The sequence below is a fragment of the Neophocaena asiaeorientalis genome, unplaced genomic scaffold (assembly GCF_003031525.2).
Source record: "Neophocaena asiaeorientalis asiaeorientalis breed wild unplaced genomic scaffold, Neophocaena_asiaeorientalis_V1.1 scaffold59, whole genome shotgun sequence".
In the NCBI taxonomy this organism is placed as follows: domain Eukaryota; kingdom Metazoa; phylum Chordata; class Mammalia; order Artiodactyla; family Phocoenidae; genus Neophocaena; species Neophocaena asiaeorientalis.
The window spans coordinates 18,551,984-18,565,757 of record NW_020174268.1 but is presented as its reverse complement, the minus strand read 5'-3'; the positions used below and the strand labels follow the sequence as shown (position 1 = coordinate 18,565,757).

Here is a 13,774-nt window from a genome sequence, read left to right as displayed (position 1 = left end):
GCAACTTTTGAGCCGTTAATGAGTGGAGTTTGAAGTTCTAGTAAGTGTGAGTGTAATCTGTTTTACAGAATGTTGCCCTTAAGGAAAAAGTAGAGGTGCCAGATTTTCCTTTTTTGTTTGTGAGTTTGTTGAGCATTTCTAAACCAAATGGGAAAGTCCTACTTTCTTGGGAATTCTAAACTGATTTCAGATCTGAAAATCATTTGATAGGCTACTTAACTTGAATGTCAGAACATTGTTGTAGTATCCTTTTTTTTTTATTAAACTGTAAACGGACTATGTACTTGTCTTGATGCTTTAGCAGTTACTTGCTCTATGAGGACTATAAGTGTCTTCCCAGAGATACGTGTGTGTGTCAAAGATTGTTTCTTTTGCTGCAATAGGCTTTACTTTAGTGCAGATATATTTGGTGAGGGTGGTATGCTAAGAAGATTAATTTGTAACTTAAAATGTTTTGTCAAAATGGTTACTTGATTGGTGGAATTTTATCACTTTGGAGCAGCAGCTTTGCATTTTCAAGGTAAACTTGCTGTATGTCTTGAGTTACGGCTCAAATTAATTCGAATTATGTTTGATTAGTAAGCAGTGAAACTGAACAGTATTTGTTACTTACAGGAAGAGACACTTTCAAAAATGCAGGTATTTGATTTAATATGTGATATTTCTAGGATCTTCCGATACACAGAGGTAGTAGATTTGGGACATGAAAGATAGGACAGGCTGTAAACAGGTGGAAACAGGAAGGTGGAGGGGAAACACTAGCAGTGACTCAAAGTTGGGGATCATTTCATATCTCAGGAACAGAAAGGAATTGGGATATAGGGTCTTGAGAGGACACAGTTAGTGCTAAGAAGGCATTTTAAAGTTAACGTTTAGTCATTTAACAGTTATTTGATTAAGTAGCTGTATTATGTAGTTGGATTCTGTAGGGCTTGCTTTAACTTAACTGGGTGAAGCCTAAGGCTCTTCTTTTCTGCTGTAGGCTTCTTGGTAACTCAGTGGTACAGGTTGTGACTCCTTTTGGGTGAGATAAAATTGCCTCTTATCAATGAGTGGCAAGTCAAGTTGTTCAGGAATCAGGGAAGAGGATTGTGTCGGTGATTTAATGGCTGCTTTGAATTTGTACACTTTATTGTTTAATTTTTAGTCTACTGTCTACATTTTACTGTGTTCTTATACTGTATCTTTTGAGACACTTGTTAATTAAGTGTATGAAGCAGTTAAACTGGACAACACACTCTAAGAGGTGTTGCTATAAGGAGAAATTTATATTTTGTTAGTTACTGACCTGATCATGTAGAGTCACTGACACAATTTTATTTTGCTTTTATTGTTTTCTTTGCTGTTCTTTAAATGTAAGAATGTAGAGTATTTCTTTAGCTGAGAGGTCAAACAGATCTGCTCTGATAAGCTGGGTCTGCCTGCAGAAATACTTTGGGCTCCTTGGGTATCTTCTCTGTGTGTGTGTGTGTGTGTGTGTGTGTTTTAAAAGTTTTTTTTAAATTGAGGTGTGCATACCTAGGGAAGAGTATACAAATCATAAGTTTTGGAATTTTCACAAGATGAACACATAGTGTATAACAGTACTCAGATCAAGAAATAGAACATAATCAGTACCTTCCAGAAGTTTTGCTCTTCTTGCCCTTTGCCAGTCACTCCCCTTTCCCAGAGGTAACTACTGGTTTCAGGCACTACCTTATAACATTGTAGATTCATTTTTCATGCTTTTTTGAGCTTTATAGGAATGGCATCAGGTAGTATGTACTCTTTTTGTGGGCTTATTTCTTGCAGCATGTTTATAAGATCCATTCATGTTATGTAGGAACAGCCTCTTAGTCCCATTCTTGTGTAGTGTTACCTTGTATGAATATACCACCTTTTATTTTCTCATTTTACTGTTAGTGGGCAATGGAATGTTGCCAATTTTTGTCTGTTAAGAAGAGCACGGTTTTGAACACCCTTGAACATGTGTTTTGGTTCAAGTCTACGAATTTATGTTGAATTACGTGGGAGTGGAATTGCAGGCTTGTAGTAGGGCATGCAGATGTTCAGCTTTAAGTAGATGACTTCAGTTTTCTTAAGGGATTGTACCACGTTTACATTCCCTCTACAAGAGTAGGAGAGTTCCAGTTGCTTCACATTCTCCCCAACATTGTTGTTCCATCTTATACTTTTAGGCATTTTGGTGGCAAATCTTATGTTCTTAATTTGCATGTGTGAGGATTGTAATTGAATTAGTTGACAACATTTAAAAAAACAGAAGGTTTAACATTGAAATACAGATTTCTGGCTTCCTTTGAAGGGCGGCTCTTTTGTATATTGGAGTTAGGTCTTTGGTGGGGCAAGACTCTCCATTTTGCCTTATTACTGACTGGGTGACTTTTCTATGCCTGGCTCCTCTTGGCATTTGAGTTTTTGACCCTTGCTTTAGTACTTCACATTTGCAGAATTGTTTTGTTAGTGTTTCACATTCTGTTAAAACTTTAGAGGTACATGCAAGAAGAAAATTTTATCCTTATTTTGTAAGCATTGGAAAACTGAAGCAGAAAGGCTTTTTCTTCTCTGTATGGTGTTTCAATCTTGTGGTGGTTCAATCTTGTAAAGGAACTATACTTTCTTTTGTTGCTTACTTTTTATCTATACAGAGTAGTACATTTTCTCACTTCAAGCTCTTCTGTTGATGTGGCAGTGTGGTAGTAAACATGTTCTGGCATTCAGGATTGTTTGGGAAATAACAGTTTATTTTTTTAAAAAAGCATTTACTTTAAGTTTTTGACATTTCTTATTTCTTTTGGACCTGGGATCTTTGAAGGCTTAAATGTGGTTTGATTTGAGTTCAACTGAATTATTGATTCTTGATATTTTAAAGGTGTAATTCTAATATTTTCAACCAGCTAGACTTTTCATCTTCAAGGTGCTCAGTTTTTAGCAGCTAAACTGTTATACCAATAGTTGTATTTCATGCACAGTACTTATAATTTGAAACCCAATAGATTTGTTTATTTTACCACAGTAGACTTATTTTTAGTTCTACTAATTTAGTTAGTAATGAAGCCTTTGTCATAAGGCACATCTAAGATGGGCCTGGCTCTCTTATCTACTAGCGTTGTGATCTTGGGCAAATTTTTAACCTTTAAGCCTCAGTTTTTCTCATTTAAAAAAATGGAGGTAGTAATAATACCTACTTAAGAGTTGTGATAGGGTCGCACGTGACACTGTCAGTGCATTGCTTGGTGCATAGTGAGGTTTCAGGCTTAGTTGCTGCTGTTATTGAATATTACTAGTAGGAAGTCTACAATTAGCCTGTACATTTCCTTACCTCCCAGTTTTTGAGAGTATATTTTCAAGACCAGTAAAATAGCTACAGATTATTGAACTGCGGTTGTCTGTCCAAATGAAAGAAAGCAGGGGATAACTTGAAGTTCATATACAGACTTTGGAGTGTATGATAACGTGTATGGTGAAACTGTTTTTGTTTAAGCCAGGATTCTACTTTTCATCCCACAAACCCGAATCAGCTAACAGAAAAGTGAGTACTGGGAATTTGCCATTAGGATAGCTGGTATAGATTTAAACATTTTTATTTGACAATGCACAAAGTAGACAACAAAGACTACCATTCAGTTCACTCCTTTAATATTGTGCTTGCGAAGTGGCAGGTTTTGATCTGGGTGATAGGAATACAACATTGAATGGAACAGAAGTCTGCCCTAATGGAGGCTACATTCTAGTGGGGAGTACAGATACGTGTATAAGATAAAGTCAGATCTTGAGAAGTTTTATGAGGAGGGCTTAGAGCTTTATGAGGAATACTCAACAAGGGTTGTCCTAAAGTTAAGTCTAGCTAAGAGTCAGTTAACAAGTAAAAGACCGCTTTGCATGGAAGTGCATTTGAAATGACTCTAAAGAAGATATGTGATTGCCAAAACAAAACAATATCTTCCTATTTTTGCCCTTTTATAGGATTTTTCTGTTTTTCAATTAACTTTCCATTTTGAGATAATTGTAGAGTCACATGCAGTGGTAAGAAATAATACAGAAAGAGCTTTTTGTCCCATCACTGTCCCCCAGTGGTAATACCTTTCACAGCTGTAGTACAGTGTCACAACCACATTGATTGATACAACCCACTTACCTTGTTCAGATTTTCTGAGTCTTATTTGTACTTGTGTGTGCACACGTGTGTATATTTAGTTCTGTGCAGTGTTATCGTGTGTATGTTTTGTGCCTGCCAACACAGTCAAGACATAGAACAGCTCTGTCACCCTCAAGTGGCCCTTTTGTAACTCTCCCTACCAATCCCTGGCAACCACTAATTTGCTCTCCATTTCTGTAATTTTGTCATTTCAAGAATGTTCTATAGGGCGGGGTGGGGGTGGGATGAACTGGGAGATTGGGATTGACATGTATACACTGATGTGTATAAAATGGATGACTAATAAGGACCTGCTGTATAAAAAGTAAATAAAATTAAAAAAAAAAAAAAGACTCTATAGGGAATTCCCTGGTGGTCTGGTGGTTAGGACTCTGTGCTTCACTGCTGTGGCCTGAGTTCAGTCCCCGGTCCCGGAACTAAGATTCCCTCAAGCTGTGGCATGGCCCCCCCCAAAAAAAAAGAATGTTCTATAAATGGAATTATATAGCATGTGATCTTCTGGGATTAGGCTTTTTTTTTTTTTTTGACTCAGAATAATTCCCTCAAGATTCAGCCAAGTTGTGTATATTGAGAGTTTTTCTTGCTGAATTTTTCTCTTTTCTTTTTAACTTGGCAGATTTATATCTATCTTTATTTTGGAGTGGCTTTCGTTTGTCTGTTTGTTTGCTTTTCTATAGGCATATGTGCTTTTGTGTACAAAGGTATGAACATTTACAGCACCTAGAAATAGTTTTTAAATCTATTTTAAGGTTGAATTTAATTTAGTTTTTAAGTTAATAAAAGCCATAAACTTTCCTGTAAAAATTTTCATTGGAACAGCAGTGTATAAAGTCAAAGTAAGCCAATCTCATCTTATTGCCCAGGGTTAATCATCATGAATAGTCTTGTGTATGTGACCTTGATTACTGCTAAGGGGCCTGTCTCCAAATACACTCACATTGGGGGTTAGGGCTTCAATATGTGAATTTTGGGGGGGAAACAGGTCAGGTCCGTAACATGGGCACGCATACACACACTCCAGTTTTAGAGCAGTATTTCTTACATTTGTTTTTCCATATTAACTTTATATTCTGTTTATAAGGTAGTTTATGAGCTGAAACTATACAAAGGAATGTGATAAAATATTTGTTTTATGTACTGTTATCATATAATTGTTAACAAATCAATACATAAAATATTTGTGTCTCCTTTCAGTATATAGGAATTATTTCTGGACTGGGGGTCCTGAGATTTTGATTTTAATACTCTCTTACAAAGTAACTTTGATCTTAGGCTAGCAGCTTAGTCCATGTGGAAATATATTTCCTTATCTGTAAATAGGAGAAAGGGGTATGGAGTACATGATGTCTAAAATTTCTTCAGCTCTAAAATGTTTCTGTGTTTTTCTAAATGTTTATGTTCTAGAAAACGAATTATTTTATGTTCAATCTTTAGAATTCATCTTGTTCCCTTCCCAACAGCTTTTAAAATCACTGACCTCTCAGCAGCTTAACTTCAGTTTAGGGGAGGACATGCTCATTTATCTTGGCTGAGTTAATTGGCATGGGGGTAATAGTCCTCTTCCGATAAAACCTCTTCCTTTTTTGATGTCTTTATTGGTATCTTGCTTTTTCTTTAAAAAACTAAAGATGTTGTACCCATTTTTCTAAAACTAGTTTTTAATTATATTTTTACTATTAAAAGTTCCAGCTTTAGAAAACTGGGAACAGTATCTTGCTTTTGGAATTAAAAACGTACTGCATGCACAGGTTAAAAACTTAAATAGCACAAAAGGGTACACAGTGAAAAATAGTCTCCCTTCTTCCTTAATTCCCTGATCCCTCTCCAAAAGACAGTCACTCTTTCCAAGTTATTATGTATGTATTCAGAAATATTCTTTGTCTGTACTATGACTCATGTTTATATTAACCTATCTGTAGCACATACCGACACACATATACACATCTGCACACACGGAAGCCTAATGTACTTTGAATTTTTTCAGCAAACTGCATATCTTCTAGTTTCTTCCACATCCACACATAAAAATACACCTTACTCTTTTTAGTGGCTGTTTAGATTGTTTACAGTCTTTTACTATTACAAATGATGGCCCTAAGCTGTTATATCTTAATGTATTATGTATACTAATACATAAATTAACACAAAATGTACACATATGTTAAGGAGCGTACAGTAATCTGGTTTAAACTTGTTACATTAAAAAAAAAAAACTATGTAGAGGCAAGTACAGTATGATCTCACTTACATATGGAATCTTAAAAAAACCCCAAACTTGGGGCTTCCCTGGTGGCGCAGTGGTTAAGAATCTGCCTGCCAATGCAGGGGACACGGGTTAGAGCCCTGGTCCAGGAAGATCCCACATGCCATGGAGCAGCTAAGCCCGTGTGCCACAACTACTGAGCCTGCACTCTAGAGCCTGTGAGCCACAACCACTGAGCCCATGTGCCACAACTACTGAAGCCCACGCGCGTAGAGCCTGTGCTCCGCAACAAGAGAAGCCACTGCAATGAGAAGCCCGCGCACCGCAACAAAGAGTAGCCCCCGCTCACCACAACTAGAGAAAGCCCATGCGCAGCAACAAAGACCCAACGCAGCCAAAAATAAAAAAATAAATAAAAACAAAAACCCCAAACTCACAGATACAGTGGAGAACGGATTGGTGGTTGCCAGATGCAGGGGTCCAGGGGCATAAGTGAAGATAGTCAAGAGGTACAAACTTCCAGGCCTTTTATTCTCATAAAACACTGGAAAGTAGGTGTTGTCGTTTCTATTTTACAGAGGAGGAAAAAAAAAGACTTAGGTTAAATATGCTGTCAAAGATCAGTAGTTGGCAACTGGCTGAAACAGACCTTATGGGCAGTTGTATTTGCTAAAAGTTTGTGCTCATTCCTCAGTGCAGTACAGAAAAGGATGGTGTGAGTGTCTGCTGAGTGGTCGAGGAGCCCCTGTTTCTTGGGCCTGCATCCACACTGTGCTGTCAATCTAGTGTCTTTGACTCTCATTGCCTCATCAGAAAAATGGAGGCAATAATATCATTTGCATGGGGTGTTTTATAGAAGTTGGTTGTGAAAATCTATTGTATCTTTTATCAAGTTTTAAAAATACCTACTTTAAAAAAAGGGCTTAACTGTAAATAAGTGTTTATGTAAATGTGCTAGTAGAATAGGGCATACCAGAAAAATATCAGGAGTAGTCCCAAATCTCAGTTTACAGATAATTTAGATGGGTAGATAGTTCAGAAACAGGTAAGAATTTAAATGTTTAAGTAGTTGAAGACAGCAATAAGAGATCAAAGGAAAAAAATTTTGTCACATGAATGATATAAACAGTATCTTAAGAGATAGAGTTGTGTGTTAAACACAACTTGGAATAATTGGGGTATACGTTCTAGAGATAAGAGAAGAGGAAAATAACATTTATGATTACCTATGAGACAGGGTGCTAGGCATTCTGCATAGGTTACTTCACTTGAGTCCCTTTCACAACCCTGTGAGTGAGCTGGGATTGCCTTCTCTTGCAGATGAAGAAATGAAATTTAGAGGGTTTTGCTCAAGGTCATTCAGCTAGTGAATGGCAAGAGTTGGATTAGAACTGAATGACTAACTTCAAGTGTTTTGGTTTTTTTCCATTATACCTGGGTCTTGAAGAACATAGAGTTGGGGTGTGTGTGTGTGTGTGTGTGTGTGTGTGTGTGTGTTAGAATTGATGAAGTGTGGACCTTCAAAATATAGTGAGTTTATCATTTTGACTGGAGGAGAGAATTCAATAATGTTAGGATTATTGTAAGACCTTTTTATAGTAGGTGTATACTTTGACATTATAATCTTTGATCTTTTGGAAATATCTGTGTAAGGTACTCAGTTTTCTCCCTGCTGGATACACAGTTGTCTTAAGTCCATTTATTGAGTAATCCCATTTTTCTCCACCGATTTTAAAAAGGAGCTTTGTCGAAATATAATTTACATGCTATAAAATTCACCCATTGTAAATGTACAATTCAATTACTTTTAGTAAATTTATAGAGCTGTGCAACCATCAGGATTTTTACAAGAACTTTTAAGATACTGTTTCATTGTTTTTCATAACTTTTTGTGGAAGTTTGCAGGGTAGATGGTATGAGGCTCATTTTACAAGTCATGGTATCATCTCTACTTTATAACCATTTTGCCTAAGACATTGTGGCTAGTAAGTGGCAGAATTGAGTCTCAAACCCAGCACTTTCAGGAAATACTAGAATGATAGGTTGAGAACAGATTGTTGAGGGCTTTTTAATGTCAGACTAGGAAGTTTGGATTTCATCCCTTGGGATGAGCACTGCCAGCATCTTGTCTCTGATGTCCTAGTTGGCAGAGGAGAACCACTTAGTAGTTTCAGCTGGGCTTTTTTTTTTATTTAAAAAAGCATGGTCTATAGAACTCCAGTCCCTCAGGTTGCTCCCAAACTTAACTACTAATAGCCTGTTGTTGACTGGGAAGCCCTATCCAATAACATAAACAGTCGATTAACATATTTTCTATGTTATATGTATTATATGCTGTAGTCTTACAATAAAGTAAGCTAGAGAAAAGGAAAGGCTATTAAGATCATAAGGAAGAGAAAATACATTTTCAGTTCTGTACTGTATTGATCGATATAAATTTACATTGTATGCTTACAAGGTGAACCACTTTCTGTCTGTACCTACATCACTGTTGCCTTATATGATACAAAGTGTCATATGTTTTACTAACACTAGACATCAAAAATGAAAAGATAATGTGAAAAAGAAATTCGTATTTATTTACAGGTGTCCTGCACTGATAATGAAGAAGCAGCAGTATGATTGCTTTATGGTAGCTTAGTGTAAGTGACATGGTTGCTTCACAATAGCCTGGCCTATACGCTAATAAATGAATCATTATAAAATTTTCATAGTCATATTCATTATACAGTATTGGAAGTGTTACACTTAAAGAAAAACACTTAACCTGTGATGATAGGTTATGTCACCTGTAATAGTTTCTCCAGTTCAGAGAGAGAGAGGCATACTGTACGGTAATGTAATTCTTTGAAAGCAAAGTTATAAAACAGTAAGAAAACTAACACATTAATTTTATATTAAATGTCACTCACCTTATGCCTATGTAAGGATAGAGTGGTATCCACATTTACATATATTTTATGCATTCATGACGTACGATTTCTTCATTTTTTTTTGATATTTATAGGCTACGAGGTCCATCTTTGAGTTTTTCAGATTGTCACAAATCTCCAAAAATTTTTCCAATATATTTATTGAGAAAAAGTCTGCGCATAATTGGACCCATGCAGTTCAAACCTGTGTTGTTCAAGGATGAACTGTACTTACCAGGAAATAGCATCTAAAACATTGTCCATCACTTTGTTGCTATATGATGGGTTGTGTTAGTAGTTACAATGATTCTGTATTATTCTGCCGTAAAATCGACAGAAAGCTTGTCTGTATCCCTCGGCTCTATCCCATTGCTCCCACGGTAGAATTGGCTTACTGAATTATGAGTTAATATGAGACTGCTGGTCTGTTTCTTAAGATGTGTTATGAGAAACAGTCCTGAGAAACTTGTCTCTGTTTAGCATATGAAGATTCACAGGAGAAATTGCAGTGGTTTATATTCTCCTGTCCTCTTGCAAAGTTAAAGAAAAAAACTTGATGAGAAAAGTAGAAATGCAAGTGTGCTTTGTTTCTTCATGTTGTGCTTGGTGGCTCTCAGGTAACTAATATAAAATAAATAGCTATCTCTGTGGGAAAAAAAATTTCAACTTGAGCATTGTTTAACAAGTTTCTAGAGTTGAGACAGTTTTATTTGGTTCTGCCTTTTCTTATGAACAGGTAAATAAAAACAAGTGTGACAGAGATTTGAGGCTTTAAAACTTATTTGGGAACAGAGAAACTACATCAGTGTTTTGTGCTTTAAAATAATTTAAATACTTGAATTTTCCTTCTCTTTCAGTTCCTGGAATAGATGGAGGTGCTTTAACTGATACCAGCCTCACAGATTCATATTTCAGCACCAGCTTTATTGGAGTTAATGGATTTGGAAGCCCTGTAGAAACAAAGTATCCCTTGATGCAGGTATTGTTGGTATGGATTTATATGGCACTAAACACTGAAGTTTATTCCGGGGATGGAGACATCTGGAGTTTTCATTTGTTTTCACTTTTGTTGAGTGGGAGGTGGGATTTTAGGAGGTGATGATGTAGGTGGGATATAGGTGAGCCGTCTCTTGTAGGTTTGGAGTCAGGGTGAGCTTTCAAGGGTGGAGTTGGAGAATGTAGAGGATGGATAGAAAGAGACTGGTTTCACTCCTCTGTGTGTTTTGTTGAGTGTGGAATGAGGGCCTTTGAGGATCGTGAGACCATAGAGGCTGTGGAGTGTGTTAAGAAAGCGCGGGGACGTATTTAGAGAACAGAGAAGAGCCTAATTTTATAGAATCTGTGAGGTGTATGAAGGATAATATGCATTGGGAGAGAATAGTAGAGAGTGTTTATTGACTTACAGTCATTCACATCCTCTTGGATGGATACTGGAGTTTATATTTTATGGATAAGGAAACTTAGTAGTTATGTGTCTTGCTCAGGCTAAAAAGTTATGGAAGTGCAATTCAAAATAGTTCTGTGACTTTGGTTTTAAATACCTGGCTATTGAGTAAACTTTTCATTTGATGTGTTATAGAGAGTATTTCGAAGTTTCTGCATAGATGATTGTAATCCAAGCAGCAGCATTTATAGGGGGATTAGAGTGTCACTGATGTGAACGATGGATTGGAGGGGAAGACGCAAAGAGGGTCAGTCTTAACTTAACCGGTTGAATATTCTTACTTCTGTATTCCTCAAAGATATTATGTATATATATTTTATGTTTCAGAGAATGACTAATAGTAGCAGCTCCCCAAGCCTTCTAAATGACAGTGCCAAGCCATATGCAGGCCATGGTAAGACTTGGTCCCTTTTTCTCTTACAGATATACGTATTTCTGACTCTAAAAACAATATGTCCATTGTAAAAATTTTGAAAATTACAGATAGATGTAAGGAAGAATATGATCTGTTATCTTCACACTCAGAGACAACTAGTATTAAGGTTTGGATATATGTATATACATACATATACACATAATACCTAATACTTTATATACATAATAATACCTGAGATTGCATTAAATATACTTTTACATTATAACATGAGTGTTTCTAGGTCATTATAAATTGAATCCTGTTGTTTATTTTCATAATTTACTTACTTTTGTTTTTTTAAAGTCCAGTATTGGACTTATGTGTATGAATCTGTTCATGTTTTGAGTTATTTCTTTTGGAAACATTCTTAGACATGGAATTACTGTTTCAAAGATGATGGACATTTTTAAGCCTTTTGATACAGAATTTCCTTTTCATATCCTAATTTAAAAATAAATGTTTCTTTTGTATCTTTCTGCATCCTATTTTTAAAAATAAATGTTCAGGAATGGTTTTTTAAAAAATATGTAACAATATTAATATTCTATATTGGTAAAATGTAAACAGTTATTTATAACGATGAGAATAAGAATTTGCATGTTGATTATTTCTGAGATAGACATTTTATGTGTGTGTATCGAATCTCTCTCATTACTTAGAAATTTCTTCTTTTGCTGTAGGAAAAAATAGCAACATTTTAATATTGAATAAAATTATTAGAAACTAATATGTAGCATTATAATATTTTTGGCATTCCCATAGAGTTTATATGCTGACTTTTAAATTCTATCAAAGGTAGCGTAAAGGATGAATAATACCTATTTTTATAGTCTTGAATGTATAAATTACATAAAAATCTTGTATCTTATTATTTTATTAACTTCTTTCTCTTTGCATTATTAGTTATATTAAATTAATGTTAATTCTAATGAAGGACTAGACTGTGAAAATCCATACAGAAGAAACCAGAGAAATTAAGCAGCAACTTATATGTACTGCATTATGAAGAGATTTAAGGTTCCTTTAAATGACAACATTTACTGTTTTCTTTAGGATTTTACAGATAATTTAATGAGAAACATAGGACTAACTAAAGCTCAGAAATGAAGACAAAAATATTTCAATGTATACCATGCATTCCTTTTCAGAAACTCTTCTGATTTGTTAAGTGAGAAACAATTTAGAGATGTACTTTTGTTTGTAACTTCTGGCCGCAGAGTAATAGAGCTTTGAACCTATAAAACCTTTGGATTTCATGTTTGTGTTTTGAAACATTTAATATTTTCATCTTTAAAAACTTAATTTACCTTATCTTTTTAGTAAGAATATCAAGTATGTGGTGATAAACTTAAAAGTATGGAATATTCTGTAGAGTAGATGGTTTTAAGGTCTTGCCTAAGTGTTAACATCCAAGTCCTATCGCTCAGAGTATGTTTGACTACTCTCCCTGCCACCCCGACTCCTTTTTATTTTTCTTATGGTTTGGTCTCAAGAACACAAACTACAGGAAGACTTCCTTCATAAACACATTCCTAATAACATGGTTAAGATCACCTTTTTTTTCTATTTTATTTTTCTTTTGGTTCTCAGCAAATAGATGCATTCTAATTCGTATAGCTTCTGAATAGATGTGTACTGACTATTGGGTGAATGAAGTAGTCTCCAGTTTGTGTTTCATTCAATTACAAAATATTTGAACACCCACTGTGTGAGGCATTGAGTTTATTGTTGTGGTATATGATTTTTTTTTTACTACTTTATAAGCATTCAAGTTAAACATTTATTAGATTTATAGGTTTCCTGAGTTGTCTGTGTGGAAACTTATGTAACTTACCTTCCAGATCCTCTAACTTCACCTGCTTCATCCTTGTTTAATGACTTTGGTGCCCTCAACATCTCTCAGAGAAGAAAGGTAGGTGAGATGGAAACTTACGTGAAACTAAATGGAACATAGGGGTGATACTGGGATGTTACCTACCTAATGGTCAGTGTTGTCTTAAGTGGGGGAGGACTGTAATGTTTTTCTTGCTTTTTGTTAACCATTTTCCTTGGTGTATATCTCTTATATGCAGAATTTTATTTGATCTCTGTGCATGAAATAGAGACATTTTATGTGAAGGGATGAAATCTTCTTACTTTTGCTCATTTTCTTTATCTTAATGCATTCTTTTTATGATAACAGCAACTACAACATTAAATTAGATGTTATGTGACCCATTGTAGGTATATTAATCATCTTTTAACTTTATTTTCTGACTGCTTTGTCTAAATACCAAAGATTTCTCCCCTAACTTAAACTCCTCATTACAAGGCAAACTTAAAATCTTCAGCTTTTCATAATTGGCCCAACTGTTTGAAAACAGTTTAAAATCTCTTTATATTAGAAATTTAATTTAGTTTTATTTGGAATTGAGGTTGATAGACCGTGAATCGATTTTGAAGTACCTTGTAGTAGTTTATTATAGTTTGATGCCTTTGAGTCTTACCGAGAATCACTACGTAAATAGTAATCTAGAGACGGTGCTAATTTTGGTTAGGATCAGTAGCAGCTAAAGATGTTTAGGAGGTTGTAAATCTTGGCGGAAATTACTATAAAGTTATAACTAATTCAGTTTCCTAAGTAATAGGAGAAAGATCAAAAAGA

The 13,774-nt window shown here is 35.2% G+C and overlaps 1 protein-coding gene across 9 annotated transcripts in view; it reads left to right on the top strand.

The window, feature by feature from the left end:
* The first annotated feature begins 9,798 nt into the window (after positions 1-9,798).
* PAN3 (poly(A) specific ribonuclease subunit PAN3) overlaps positions 9,799-13,774 on the top strand; it is a 107,728-nt gene continuing 103,752 nt past the window's right edge. For 2 of the 9 annotated variants that reach the window (XM_024755438.1, XM_024755435.1), the window contains exons 1-3: positions 9,803-10,250; positions 11,043-11,109; positions 12,972-13,042. In XM_024755438.1, the coding sequence (XP_024611206.1) occupies positions 10,245-10,250; positions 11,043-11,109; positions 12,972-13,042 (144 nt within the window). In that variant the 5' untranslated portion in view covers positions 9,803-10,244. Of the gene's footprint in view, positions 10,251-11,042; positions 11,110-12,971; positions 13,043-13,774 lie in introns of those variants that run through there. The other 7 variants (XM_024755439.1, XM_024755437.1, XM_024755444.1 and 4 more) reach the window with 6 other exon arrangements.